This window comes from Mastigoproctus giganteus, chromosome 3 (assembly GCF_048544385.1).
Source record: "Mastigoproctus giganteus isolate SK-2022 chromosome 3, ASM4854438v1, whole genome shotgun sequence".
Lineage (NCBI taxonomy): Eukaryota > Metazoa > Arthropoda > Arachnida > Uropygi > Thelyphonidae > Mastigoproctus > Mastigoproctus giganteus.
In genome coordinates, this window is record NC_143577.1 from 214,602,580 (window position 1) to 214,618,659 (window position 16,080).

Consider the following 16,080-nt stretch of genomic DNA (forward strand, 5'->3'; position numbering starts at 1 on the left):
TGAGGACCCATCAAGCTCTCGGCTGACTCAGCTCAATGGCAGGGCTGACTCCTGTGTATCAGGCAACACAGAGACAATCTCCAAGGCAGAATGTGTTAGTCCCAAAGAAACTAGTTATTGTGGATGACTCTATTGTCAGGAAGATGGGGAATATACTATGCAAGAAGGATAGGTGGAACAGGACCAGAGTTTGTCTGCCAGAGGGAAAAGTTTATATTGTTGTACACGTTGGAACAAATGACATTAAGAGTAAAAGATCTGCAGATTTACTCAACAAGTACACGTCAATATTGAAAAAAAGTTGCGAGTTAGAGTTGAATGTGAAAGTGTCCGCAATTCTCTGCCCAGACACAATAGGAGGGAGTATATGATGAGAGCCTTGTCAATCAATTTGGCATTGGAGAGACTGTTCAAGGCTCAAGGGGTAGAATTTTTTTTCAGACTGATCTGTGCTTGTTGACAGGAGAGACTGCTTCTACAGGGATGGGGTACACTTAAATAGAAAGGGTGAAAGAATACTTGCTGATGCTATCGTGGCTGTGTTAGGTGGTACAGAAAACTGCTAGCTTGGGGGATACCAAAAGCAGACCAAAAGATTAACAGTGGCCACAGGCAAAAATGATTCTTGCACTGCTTCTATTAGAATGAGCAGCAGCATGGAAAGCAAGGCAATAGAGATTTCCAGGAGTCATAGTGGAACAAAAAAAAAAAAAAAAAAAAAAAAAAATACATGGGTTGTGTTAGGGTAACTAATAGTAGAAACAGGTGCATGTAGACCAATGCTAGGAGTATAGTTAATAATTTTGATGAGTTTGAAGTGCTAGTCAAGACATCAAAGGCAGATATTGTTGGGATATTAGAGACGTGGTGTCACACAGATATATGCAGTGCAGAATTGGAATTTCGGGAGTACACTGTGTACAGAAAGGATAGACAGGACAGAAAGGGAGGAGGGGTTATGCTGTTAGTTAAGAAACACAAAATCTAAGGAAGTGCATCCAACTGATGTTGGTGGACAATACAATGTTGAGTCTGTTTGGTGTGACATAAGCACTGGGAAAGGAAAAATGTATGTGTGTGTGTATTGTAGACCTAATGAATCCGATGAGTATAATGAGCAATTGTGCAGAGAAATAGAGTGGGCCAGTAAATCAGAATGTCTGATAATGGAGGATTTTAACTTTCCAGATATTGACTGGAACTTGTGGATTGGTCACTCGCACACTAACAAGACTTTTTTGGACTTATTGGATGATTGTTTTCTGCAGCAGCATGTTCGAGAGGCAACCAGAGGGAGTAGTACTCTTGATCTGATTATCGGCAGTGATTATTCATGCATTAAGAATTTGCACACAAAGGAACCACTTAGTGACAGTGATCGCAATGTACTGATATGGTAATTACTTAAAGATGTAACTACCATCAAGGCTAAAGGGACAGGCTTTTGCTTTCTTAAAGGTGATTACAGGGGTCTCGGACAGTTTTTAAATTCTGTACAGTGGGATCAACTGATGATGTTACCAATGTTGAATTCTAAATGGGAAGCCCTCAGGGACTTAATCTTGGAGACTACCAGGCTTTTCATTCCAACTAAGAAATACTGTTCAAGGTTCAGGCCTAAATGGATGTCAGATGAATTAATAAGGCTCGTGACAGAGAAGAAAAATGTATGGGATGCATATAAATTATCAGGTGACACAGAAGCTTATGGCAGATATAAGCTTGTCTGTAATCAAGTCACAAAGGAGGTTAGGCGGGCAAAGGCAGATTACGAGAAATCTTTGGCAAAGGATGCGAAGAAAAACAGCAAAGAGTTCTTTACTTATGTAAACTCAAGAAGGAAAGGGATGAATCAGATTGGACCACTTAACATAGATGAGCTGACTATTGATGATCATGCTAAGGTAGCTGAAAAACTGAATGAGTAGTTTTCATCTACATTCATACATGAGGAGAATGCCAGAAGTTTATCAAACTCTAACAGGGAGCTAAGTGGTTTTATAATAACTGAGAGCAAAGTGGAGCAGAAATTGTTGAAGTTCAACATAAGGAAGGCACCTTGGGTGGAAGGGATCTATCCAGTTATATTAAAGGGGACAGCAAAGGAAGTAAACAAACCCTTAGCCATAATTATGAGAGCTTCCTTGGACTCTGGGAGGTCCCCATGGACTGGAGGTGTGCAAATGTATCATCAGTTCACAAAGGGGGTTCAAAAAGTGACACAAGTAACTGACCTGTTAGTTTAAATTATGTTCCAGGGAAAATAATGGAATCACTGCAGCATCATCTAGACAAGACTGCAGTAATAGTTAAGACACAGCATGGGTTTGTTAAAGGGAGGTCTTGTCTGACCAATTTGATTGGATACTATGATGTGTTCACAAAGGAACTGAATGGCAATAATAATTTTGATATCATATACAGGCAGTTCTCGCTACACGAGTTCCCGGGTTTACGAGGTTTCCCCCCCCCAAAGTATCAAGTATCGACAAAATTGAAAATATGAACATTAATTGCAAAAAATGAATGTTAAACATTCATAAATACTGCATTTCAAACCATGCATGTAGCTATACAATACAGTGTACCCGGCTTTATGATATTAATCCTTTCCAGAGACACCATCGTACCGTGAAAATATTGTAATGCGAACCCAATAATACACTGTTTTTTGGTAATTCGTTCCAAACCTTGGAAGTTGAAATTTTCAGTATATAACTCTCTAAAAGGCCTTTTTTATAGTGTAAATTATATTAGTTGCCAATTCAAATCACAAAAGTGCACTACACTTTCATCGTTATCATATGTTCTGTTATAAGAGTTATAAGAACCAATTTTGAATGCCTTTGTGACATTTTTCTAAAGCACATTTTCTGGATGTCACGACCATAAAACAATAAAAATAATCTGCACTTTCCGGTTACTGCAAGCAATTATAAATGGGTAATAAACTCGATGTTATTGTATTTGCAAAAATACCAATGGTTGGAATTGTGTGTTTTTTTTTTTTGTTATTATGGTGGAATGTGTTTCTCCATTTACTGAAATCTTCAATTGTATAAAAAACAAATAAATTTTCACAATCTTCTCTTCATTCCCTTTTTTTTTTAAAGCTTTATAAATTTGTTACTCTTTTCCATTAAATGATGTTTATGCTTCGATTGAAATTTATAAAGAAAGATTATCTTGGAAACAAACACCTCTTGAAGCATTTCTGAAGAAGAAGACTTCTTGTGCAACAAACTGAGTGCCGAGCCAATAATAAGTGAAAAGTTTGTGCATTTAGTCGATGATGAAGAATAAAACATTCTTTAAAATTTGTAAATCATAAATAATTTCTTTATTATTATAATTTGCTTGATTTTACAGGCTGCTTTTTAATTACTTTGGATAAATCAATCATTGTTTAAACATAAACTAATTAGCTAACTAATTTCATTGTTGAGAATGTAACCCCTGTTTTTAATATTATGTCTATGGGATTTAATTCCCACTTTACGAGTTTTCGCTTTATGAGTACGCGCTAGGAACGAATTAACTCGTAAAGTCGAGAACTACCTGTACTTGGATTTGAGGAAAGCTTTTGATACTGTTGCATATGGAAGACTGTTGTACAAATTGGAGAGTTATGGCATTAAGAGAAGTTTGCTGTCCATACAGCAAATTGCTTTTAATTTGGATGGCTAAGTGGAAGAAGATAGAGTGGTTATCAATGGGCACTGCTCTGCGTTGACAAATGTTATCAGTGGTGTTCCCCAGGGTTCGGTGTTGGGCCCACTGTTGTTTTGTATATTTATCAATGATATTGATGACGGTATATCAGGCTTAGTGTCGAAGTTTGCAGATGATACAAAGGTTGGCAGGGTTGATAATGACAGTATGCTACTCCAACTGGATCTAGATAAGTTTGCACTTCTAGATTGAGAAAATGGGCTGAGAAGTGCAAACTGATGTATAACACTGACAAATGCAAGTACTGCATATGGGTAGCAATAACCCAAGAGAAAAGTACCGACTGTGTGGTACTACACTCAGGGAAGTGGAAAGTGAAAAACACCTGGGGGTATTGTGCAGTCAGATATGAAATTTTTTGAACAGTGCAGATGGGCTGCCAGAGCTAGTTATATGAGTCTTGTCGATGATATATAGGAATTTTGCTAGCAGGGACAGGGATGCAATTATCCCGTTGTAAAATGCAATGGTCAGGCCACACTTAGAGTACTGTGTACAGGTTTGGTGGCTTCATTTTTTCTTGCGTGGCCAACCGCCTCCCCCAGCTGCCAGCTAAGGACCAAAGAAGAAGAAGAAGAGTACTGTGTACAGGTTTGGTGGCTTCATTTTAGGAAGGATGTAGAGTTGCTAGAACGAGTACAAAGAAGGGCAACAAAGGGATGCTCGTACCAAGAAATGCTTAAGTTCTGCAAATTGCAGCACCTGCAAGGTGATCTGAGTGAGGTGTACAGGCCTTGAATGGGTTGAGCAAGCTGAATGCTGACGGGATTCTTCCTCTTGCTCAGATTAAGAACCTAAGGGGGCACAGATTCAAATTGAAGAAAGACAGTTGTAGAATAGATGCGTGGAAGTTTGCCTATAGCCAGGAGGTAGTTGATCGGTGGAACAGACTTCCATCTTTTGTTGTGGAAGTTGATAGCCTAAAATAAAATTAAGGCTGAACTGGACAGGCATTTGGAACGAATGGAAAGGTGAAATGGGAGGGTTTTTTTTTTTTTTTTTTTTTTTTTTTAGCTGATGCTAATAATCCTTCACCCATACACTAATCGTTCGCAGCATCACCAAGCAGGAGTCTGACAAGAGGTAAACTGTAACCCTTTTTATTTTTCTATCCCTAACAGGGTGGTCTGATGATGGGTATCAGTAAGAGGCCTGAAACATCATCTTAAATGTATAGTGGTTTCAGTTATAAGCTTAATAAAATATATTATTAATTTCACGTGGTATAAGAGTGATTATTAATTATAGCAATAAATCTTCATGGAAAACAACAAAGTAGCGTCCTTTCCCTAACTACATTAGAAACAAGATTATCTTGTTTAACAAGATATTGTTTTGACATTATCTTGTTTGTTCTATCTTTTTTTACCAGGATAGAATATTTACAAGATATTACTAGAAACAAGACTGATTGATATAATAGTATATAAATTATTCGAAAGAACATTAAAAAAAAAAAAAAAAAGGGACACAACTGTATCAAAGATCATATGAGTAACTGAAAAAAAAAAAATAAATAAATAAAATAAAAACAAGATGGAGGGTAGGAAATAGAAAGTTACAACCCTAATAGTGCTACTTGGAGAGCCAGTCCCTTCAAAAGCCCTATAATGGGATGATTTTACTGTGTGTGTATGCACGCGCATGTGTGCCTAAAACAGGCTTATTTTGCAATTTTTATATTTTGTTTGACTTGAGCTATTTTATTAGTAAATAAATCACTTTCAAATGTAGCATAGACTCCCAGTTTACACAGATGCTTAAATAAAAAATCTACAATGTACAAAATACATACATATATTAAATAGAGAGCAAAAAAAAAAAAAGAAAAGTAATACCTGAAGAGGATGGTACTTAAGGCAGATTATTTCTTCATCTGGGGTACATAACTGGGAAAACTCTACAAGAGGATCTTGTAATCTACGGGCTAATGATATGGCCTGCCGCAGAAGTGGAGGATAGTCTCTAAAATCAGTCTAGGGAAGAAATATTTAAAGGCAATGATCATTATACTGAAATAACATCAACGTTTTATTGATATAAAATGTCACAGAAATAACTGGGAAAACTCTACAAGAGGATCGTGTGTGTGTGTGTGTGTGTGTTATGGAGGATTAATGGCACATAAGCTGCTGGGGCTATAGTGCACCTATTCATAGTGAACTGCTAAAAACAAAATTTAGTTGTAATGACTTGATTTTTATTATTGTGATCTTTCAGAATTTATGATCAAGTCCAATTTTTTTCAGGAAATAGAAAAATTCATTGATATTTGCTTCCTCGCCAATAATATGCTTTAATGTCATCAGTTCTCTCAGATTTCTCAGGGAAGACAGGACAGATGTTCTGTCTTGTTGATACTGTGGGCAGTCAATTAGAATATGTTTCACTGATAACTGTGTTAAACAGTGTGGACACTGAGGAGGATCCTCTCCTGGGAGTAAATGAAGGTGAGTGAGATACGTATGTCCTATTCGTGCCCTTGCAAGTACCACTTCTTCTCTTCGCACTGTTTTGGTGCTAGTGTGCCAAAGCCTTGGGTGCTGTTTCGACTGATAGAGTTTATTATTGCTTTAGGAGTGCCATAGATCTTTCCACTGCGCGAGACATGCTGTTTGTATGATGTGATTGTAGTCAGAGGCTGGAACATGGACGGAGGTAAAATCAAAAGTTGATGGATTTTTAGCAGTGTTGTCAGCGAGTTCGTTCCCCTTTATCCCCGAATGTGCTGGGATCCAGCAAAAGGTCACTGACTGATGATGTTCTTCTATTTGCAATAGGAGACTTCTGATTTGATCTAACACAGGGTGAATCTTGTAGGAGGAATGTTGCATTGCTGTAATTGAGCTGAGCAAGTCCGTGTATTCTATGTATTTTACAGATGGGTAGTGATTCAGATTTTCTAAAGCTAATTTTATTGCATGAGAGGATCTTGTAATCTACGGGCTAATATTATGACCTGCCGCAGAAGTGGAGGATAGTCTCTAAAATCAGTCTAGGGAAGAAATATTTAAAGGCGATGATCATTATACCGAAATAACATCAACGTTTTATTGATATAAAATGTCACAAAAAGGGATATCGATACCTTACATGCATAGGAGGAAATGTCTCAACAGTGTGTTCATGATGCTATAATCCATCAGCAGAATATACCATTCTGATGGATGGTCAGTGGAGTTTATTATCACACACTTATAAAAGCAATTTACTTAAATTAGATTTGTATTATATAATCAAGAATACACAGAAAATGTCTTTTCAATAAATATTTAAAAAAAAAACAGAGTTTACCTCTCCTTTCCTCGAATTCATATATACAGTAGCTAGTTCATTGTCAACCAATTCAACTCCAACTGCTGGCATTTGTTCAGTTTCCACGAGGTCGTTAACCACAGACTTTATGTCTTCTATAATCATCAGAGCTTCCCTGAAAAAAATTTAATACTTATGGTGACACAAAATCAGAACCTTTCATTTCAAGTGTGCACAAAACAAGTTTGAATAGTATGAGTATTTCAGTTGTAGACAAATTCAACATAAATAAGTGAATTTTTGGCGCACATTTTTATAAAATGTGAACAGTAAAAGATTATCCAAATCAGAAGTTATTAGACTAGAGCAGCAAAGCAACGTGCTGTGACTTGGGGAGAGCCGAAGAAGGTGATTCTCCAACACATCACAACCTAAAAAAAAATGTGCAACTTGTGAAATGTCTGCAGACTTTCTGGAACAGGACATGATCTAGCCAAGGAGAATGTCTTTGTGTGTGCTAGGTGCAGAGAGTGTCGAGAAATTAGGTGCCACCTCAGTGTTCTGATGGGCACCTATGAGAGTTTGAAGAGTAGAGTAGATGCCCTTAAAGGAAATAAAATGGAGGGCCAATCAACTCTCAGCTGCTCAATTCAATTCCAGAGCTCTTATGCATCAGGCAACACTGTAGCAACCTTCAGGGCAGAATGTGCAGGTCCCATAGGAGCTAATTATTGTTGGTGACTCTATTGTCAGGGAGACAGGAAATATATTGTGCAAAAAGTATAGGTGAAATAGGATCAGGGTGTTTGTCAGGGGCAAAAGTTGATGACATTGTAGAGCAGATATCATCTTTTAAGGGAGATATTGTTGTACATGTTGGCACTAATAACATTATGAGTAGGAGATCTGCAGACTTACTTAACAAGCACAGGTCAATGTTGAAAAAAAATTGTAAATTACGCTTAAATTTGAAAGTGTCTGCAATTCTGCCCAGACACGACAGGAGGGAGTATATGATGAGAACCTTGTCAATAAATTTGGCCCTTGAGAGGTTGTGCAAGGCTTGTGGGGTAGAATTGTTTTCAGCATGGGTCTGTGCTTGTTAACAGAAGAGATTTTTTCTAGAGGGATAGGCTACACTTAAATAGAAAGGGTGCAAGAATATTTGCTGATGCTATTGAGGCAGTGTTTGAAAAACTAATAGCTTGGGGGGATTCACAAACTAATAGATTAACAGTAGGCTGAGGCAGAGGTGAAAGTGATTTTTGCCCTGCTATTATTGGAATGAGTAGCAGCCTAGAAAGCAAGATGCTGGGAATTTCAAGGACTGCTGGGAGTCAGCATGGAACAAGTAAATACATAGGCTGTATTGGAGTAACTAAGAGTAAGAACAGGTGCATGTACACCAATCCAGGGAATACGGTAGATGTATTTGAGGTGCTGGTGAAAACATCAAAAGCAGATATTGTTGGGATATCAATTCTGTCTTGTTGTGGCACACAGAGATAAGGAATGTAGAACTGGAATTTAGGGAGTACAATGTATACAGAAAGGATAAACAGGATAGAAAGGGAGGAGGGATTATGCTGTTAGTTAAGAAACACAAAATCTAAAGAAGTACATCCAGTTGACATAGATGGAAAGGGCAGGGTTGAGTCAGTTTGGTGTGACATAAGCACTGGGAAAGCAAAGTTGAGAGTAGGGGTGTGTTGCAGGCCTAATGACTCTGATGAGTACAACAAACAGTTGTACAGAAAAATAGAGTGGGACAGTAAAACAGAATGTATCGTAATGGGAGATTTTAACTTCCCAGATATAGAGTGGAACTTGTGGGTTGGTTACTCACACACTAGCAAGACTTTTGTGAATTAATTGTTTTCTACAGCAGCATGTTTGAGAGGCAACCAGAGGGAGTAATATTCTTTATCTGATTATCAGCAGTGATTATTCATGCATTAAGAATTTGCAGATAAAGGAACCACTAGGTGACAGTGATCATAGTGTACTAATGTGGGATCTACTCAAAAGATGTAATTACCATCAGGGGTAAAGGGAAGGGCTTTTGCTTTTGTAAGGATGACTACAGTGGTCTCGGACAGTTTTTAAATTCTATACAGTGGGACCAAATGGCAATGTTCTTCTTCTTCTTCCAGTCACATAGCTCCCTGAGGAGCTGTTGTGGCCACCAACAAATTTCTCCAACTGCATTGATCGCGTGCTATAAGAGCAGCATCGCAAAGTGTCATGCCCAGAAGTTCACTGATCCCCTCCTTCCACCAAGTTGCAGGTCTTCCTCTGCACCTCTTTCCCTCAGCAAATTATATTCTTCAACAGAAAGCTTTCCCTTCTTACTATATGACCATAAAATGTGAGTCTCAATACACACTCATTTGTTCTTCGATCCAAGTAAGTTATACGCAGTATTCTCCTGTAACACTACATTTCATATGCCTCAATTTCTTCCTGTCAACTCTTTTCAGATTTCATCCTTCACATCCATAAGTGGCAAATGGAAAAATTAACGAGTCAATGATTCTCAGTTTCGTCTTTAGGGGCAGATCATGATTTCTCTATAATTTTATCAGGTCAGTGACCAAAGTTTTAGAAATTGCCTGTTGTCTCTTTACACCATCTGAGCAGTCATTATTTTTATTTATTCTTGACCCTAAGTAATCAAATTCATCAACTTCTTCAATACCTTGCCCATTAACCTTCACTTTACTGGAACTGAGATTATCACCAATCAACATAATTTTAGTTTTACCCACATTCAGAAACAATCCTTTTTCTTACTTGCTTCACATACTCTCCTCAGAGTTTCTTTGTAAGATGATCCTTAGAACTACAAATTAGCACAGTATCATCTGCATAACGAAGGTTGTTTATCTTCAGTCTTCCAATTTTGGAGCCAGTCTCTAAATCTTCCAAAGCTTCATGCATTATATCTTCGGCATAAAGATTAAAAAGGTGAGGTGACAAAATACAGCCCTGCCTGACACCGTTACCTATTGTGAAAAAGTCCATGTTTCCCATGTTCATTGTCATAGTTCTTTCCTGTTCCTGGTGATGTTACCAACAGCAAATTCTAAATGGAAAGCATTCAAGGAATTAACCTTCGAAGCTACTTGGTTTTTCATACAGACTATAAAATACTGTTCAAGGTTTATGCTTAAATGGATTTCAGATGAACTAATGAGACTTGTGGCAGATAAGAAAAATGCATGGGGCATATATATAAATTATCAGGAGACATAGATGCCTATGGCAGATGTAAGATGGTCTGTAATCAAGTCACAAAGGAGGTTAGGCAAAAAAAAAAAAAAATGGGCAAAGGATGCAAAGAAAAACAGTAAAGATTTCTTTACTTATGTAAACTTTAAAAGGAAGGGGATGAATCAGATTGGTCCACTTGATACTGACGGTTCAATTGTTGATGATTCTGCTCAGGTAGCTCATAAACCGAATGAGTATTTTGCATCTACATTCACACATGCAAAATTCTGTAGGGAAGCGGAGGCCAGAAGCCTATCAAACTGTAACAGGGAGTTAAATGATTTTTTAATAACTGCGAGCAAAGTGGAGGAGAAATTGTTAACGTTAAACGTAAGGAAGGCAACTGAGGTGTGTGGGATCTATCCTGTTATATTAAACAAGGCAGCAAAGGAAGTAAGCAGGCGAGGTTCCCATGGACTGGAAATGTGCAAATGTATCCCCAATTCACCAAGGTTAGGTTAGGATCAAAGGGTGACACAAGTAATTACAGACCTGTTAGTTTAACTTCTGTTCTGGGAAAAATAAGGGAGTCAATGGTCAAAGAAGCATCGCAGGATCATCTAGTAAAGATTACAGCTAGGCACCAGCGAGGTGATCTGATAGAGGTGTATAAAGCCTTGAATGGTTTAAGCATGCTCAATGCTGATGGGATTCTTCCTCTAGCTCAGAAAAATCACCTGAGAGGGCATAAATTCAAATTGAGGAAAGACAGATATAGGATAGACGTGCGGAAATTTGCCTTTAGCCAACGGGTGGTTGGTTGGTGGAACAGACTTCCATCCCTTGTGGTGGAGGTTGATAGCCTAAATAAGTTTAAGGCTCAGCTGGACAGGTATTTGGAACGAACAGAGGGGTGAAGTGGAAGTGGGGTTTTTTTTTTTTTTTTTGGCTGATGCTGCATAAGCTTGCTTTCTTGCATCAAATGCCTCTACTAATGCTAATGCTAGTTCAGACACAGCATGGGTTTGTTAAGGGGAAGTCTTGTCCGATCAATTTGATTGGATTCAATGATGTAGTAACAAAGGTACTGGATGCAAAAAATAATTTTGATATCAAATACTTAGATTTTAGGAAAGCTTTTGATACTGTTGCACATGGAAGACTACTCTACAAGCTGGAGTAGTATGGCATTAAGGGCAAGCTGATACAAGGGTGGTTGAGTGGGAGAAGACAGAGTGGTAATCAATGGATACTACTTTCATGGAATAATGTTAAGTGGAGTTCTCCAGGGGTTCGTGTTGGGCCAATCGTTGTTTTCTATATTTATCACTAATATTGACGAAGGTATATCGGGCTTAATGTCCAGATTTGCAGATGATACAAAGGTTGGTAGGGTTGTTAATGACAGTAAGGATGGTATGCTACTGTCACAGGATCTAGAAAAGTTGAGCAGATGGACTGAGAGGTGGTAATTGAAGTTTAACATTGCCAAATGCAAAGTACTGAATATGAGTAGCAGTAACCCCACAGTAACATACCAACTGTGTGGTACTACACTCAAGGTAGTGGAGAATGAAAAAGACCTGGGGGTAATTGGGTAGTCAGATATGAACTTTTCTGAACAGTGCAGACAACCTGCAAGAGTAGCTTTGGGGTCTTGTCAATGATATATAGAAATTTTTCTGGCATGGATAAGAAGGTGATTATCCCCTTGTATAAGGCAATGGTCAAGCCACACTTTGAGTACTGAATACAGGTCTGGGGGCCTCATTTTAGGAAGGATGTTGAGTTGCTAGAATGAGTACAGAGAAAGGCAATGAGATTGGTGAGGAGACGTAGGGGTCCTCTTACCAAGAAAGGCTTAAGTTCTGCAAATTGCAGCGTGTGGAGACGAGGCACTTGCAAGGTAATCTGATTGAGATGTATAAAGGCTTGAATGGGTTCGGCAGGCTCAATGCTGGTGGGATTTTTCCTCTTGCGTAGATTATGAACCTGAGGGGGCATAAATTAAAATTGAGGAAAGACAGTTATAGAATTGATGTGTGGAAATTTGCCTTTAGAATCTGCCACAATGACAGATGGAAACTTCCATCTGTCATTGTGGAAGTTGACAGCTGAAATAAATTCAAGACCGAACCAGACAAACTTTTGGAGTGAACAGATGGGTGAAATGGGAAGGGTTTTTTTTTTTTTTTTGGCTGATGCTATTTAAGCTTGCTTTCTTGCATCTATGCCGCTACTAATGCTAATTTCTAATTTCTAACCTCTACTAAAATTAGTGGTTTTGTTAGACCTAAGGGAGAAATGCTGGATGGGCTACAAATGTATATTATCACAGCAAATTATATAGAATATCCTGATTAATTTTATACAGTAATCAAAATGTGATGTATTTTGAAGTTGCTTCCACACCTAACAGTATATTCAGTTTTATTATGCACGTTAGTATGGATAATCTGAACTACATATACAATGAAATTCGAAAATACTAGTTTGAAAATGGCAAACCAACCACAATCAAACACTGTTACAAAAAAAATACGCTACATTTTAGGTGACTGTGATGATTATATTGTCAAACTGATTACCAATAAACTCCTCTGATCTATGTGATTGTGCTGTAATTTGTTTTGCAACAGAAATTCTTTAATTGTCTGGAAGACAAAAAAAACTATCTACCTACTACTCTTCTTAAAGTCTAGGCAGTATTTCCTAAACTTTTTTAGTCATGGAAGACTTTTCATCTCTCCACATATTCACGGAACACTTTTCATCTCACAACATCACGGAACACTTAAGAAACACAAGTTTAGCGGGAGCCAAAGAACTGTTGCTAATATTTTATTACATATGATGCATTGTGCATCAGGAGCATCTTTATTTCCACCACATGAAAGCCAAAATTCAATAACTGTCATTATACTTCCGTTTTGGTCTTTTATTAGGTGGTTCCTGTTTTTTCAGTTCAGATTTTTGGGGAACAAAAGGCTGCGATTGTTCATCCTCACTTTGAAGCATGACAATATTGGTTTCGTTTTCATCGAGCACAATTTCACTACTAGAAGTACTTTGATTCTCATTTTAAATTTCCTTTTTTCAACCACAAATCCATGGTCACATATTTTAATAATAATATTTCGAAATACTAATAATTATCAAAAAAAATTTATACAAGGAAGTGAGTTTAGTTATGATATCGGTTCGCTTCCTCCTCTCTTTCAACCCGTGTACTCCAGGCTAAATTGCATACGAACGGCATAATAGATCACCACATTGCTACTTTTTCATAGATGTCATTACCTTTATGCATACTTCTCTGTGCAAAGCCCACGAAAATAGTGTTCTGCAGTCTAGTTGATTATTAGTCTATGCCAGTATATTAATAAATGAAAAAAAATTATGTTAAATATTATAATGATACAAAAGTGGTGTACACTATAAACATGCAAAATTTATTAATATTTTTTAAATTATTAATTAAGATTTTTCACTGAACACTTTTATTCACATCTCACAGAACACAGTTTGAGTTAGTTAGTTAGTTATTTCGTTTTTAGGAGCATTAGCAACTAAGGCCAAATTGCTCCGGGATATGTGTTGGTCACTCCCTGACCTTTCTGCATCCTCCGTATTTGGTGGTGACGGGCTCGAACCCCAGTCAATTCAAGAAGCGTGTGCTGCGCACTGCTGCTCCTTCCCCCACCTGGCTACGGAGGTGCTTCACAGTTTGAGAAATGCTGGTCTAGAGCAAAAGCCTCAAGCTATGGAAGATATATAGTCATACATGTTGGGCTAGAGCTCTGAGGAAACTGGGTTTGCTACTTAATGCATTGATTTCATAATGTGGAGGTACTTCACCAAGAGTTGCTTGGCATTGTAATACTCTAAATAAAAGGTGCTTTTCCAATGGAGACGTATGATGCTTTTTATTTAAAGTGAATGCCATTATGCAGACCCGGGTTTTGACCCTGATTCGAATCTCATCAGTGGGTAGATGTTTGTGTACTGTGGAAGCAGTTTACCAGGAGTTGGTTTGGTACAGCACTACTCACACTGACCGCATAGAGAAGTATAATGCTTTTTATTTAAAGTGAATTCCACTATTCAGACCTGGGATTTTACTTTGAAGTTTCGTAGATGTAACAAGTCAAACAGATGCCAACTTTTTTTATGTACACATTTGTGTACATAAAAATGTAGACGTTGACAGAAAAAAAAAAAGAAAAAAAAAATTAAATCAAGCAATACATAATACTTTAATTTGAATTTCCACTATTTCTTTGAGAGAAGTCATCAATAAAAATGAAACTGTCATAATATTTCTGGAGATCCAATACAAACCATTACAAACAAATTAAGAAAATATTAAAATCAAGAATCAGAAAATGGTGAATTCTCTAGTGAAAAACAGCCAGACTACTTTCTTTCATAGAGTAACAACAACAACAACCACCATAGAAACTGTATGAAGTCAATCAGTAACTAGCCAGACAATCTGTCAAAGCTCAAGAACAAATCAGGATCTTACATGATCATTTCCATTGCATGCACACAATAAGGCAAAAATGCAATAACACATATCAAATGTTGATTACAATCATTGGCATTTTTGTATATATTCATATAAGCCCAAGTCTTCATAAAACTCACAATGTTATCCGTGATTACAATGTTATCCGTGATTACAGCATGCAATGTAGTTGCATGTAATATTTTCCTTTTGAACAGCTTCCATAGTTAATTTTTTTCGTAAATAGACTTATTTATGCACATGCTTACATACATACATACACAAAATAATAATAATAATAATAATAAAAATAATACTAAAAAGGGGTTTAGGGCCGAAAGCCTCACTCTATGGGAAATTTACTAGCCAAACAAGTTAGAGCAAAGTATCATTTTAGTTTATAGTAAATTACCGAAGTAGGTGAAATGGCATCATTTTTGTTATATCTCATATTGTGAATACATTCACAGTGAATTGCTGTGATATTACACTACCTCGAATAAGCAATGCTTTGCAGCAGAGAAGATTTCACTTCATTTTCTACTTTGAAGAATTCATTCTCTTCTTTGCAGTAGAAAATGAATGTTATTCATTCTCGGCAGATACCACCACCCAGACAGCACCAACTGGCAAAGCACTGCTTATTCAAGGTAGTGCAATATCAAGGCACAATGAGATGTAACATCTCATGAGATATAAGATGTAACAAAAACGATGCCATTTCACCTACTCTCTACCATTCTCTACTCTTCTAAAGTGACATCAAACTGTCCAATGGCTCAACAGTATAAATGAAACACATTTAGTTACATATTTTACTGTAAACGATAAAGCACAAAAGGGGAAAATGTCACCCTTTCTACATGGAGTACAAGTGCTAAACAGCAAATAATATCCCACTATGTGGATTCCTTCTCTTTAGCCAACATGTGCAATTATACATAATAAATGATGCAATGTTTCCCTAATCATGACTTCAAACAAGTTGTGGTTTAAATTGTAGTTAAGGAATAACTATGATTTAAACCACGTTCCGGTGCTTGCACTGTTCCCTTTGTCATATGCACTACTCCTCTCAGTGTGAAGATGTCTGTGAAGGTAAGTGAAGGGAGATGACATCATATGAGAGTAACTGACCTCCAACTGGTCAATCAAAGAGACACAGTAACCTATTCTATGTTCTAAAGATCAGTTCTCTTGTAATTGTGCATATTGATTTTAAACCCTGAATAAAAAACAAAGAAGTTGGAAATCATAAGGAATGAATGCTAAACTTAACACTGACATCATTTTATCAGATATTCTGGCCTTTGTTTTAGACCATGATTGGTGCTGGAAAGTGCAAGCCAATTGTAATTTATTTCCAAAAA

General features: G+C 37.3%; 1 protein-coding gene across 1 annotated transcript in view; it reads right to left on the reverse strand.

Moving 5' to 3' along the window:
• Positions 1 to 16,080, reverse strand: part of Spt6 (transcription elongation factor Spt6) — a 301,836-nt gene that overhangs the window by 103,450 nt on the left and 182,306 nt on the right. The window contains exons 23-24 of the mRNA XM_090369617.1: positions 7,027 to 7,162; positions 5,571 to 5,708 (exon numbers count right to left, since the gene is read on the reverse strand). Of these exons, the coding sequence (XP_090225743.1) occupies positions 5,571 to 5,708; positions 7,027 to 7,162 (274 nt within the window). The remainder of the gene's footprint in view (positions 1 to 5,570; positions 5,709 to 7,026; positions 7,163 to 16,080) is intronic.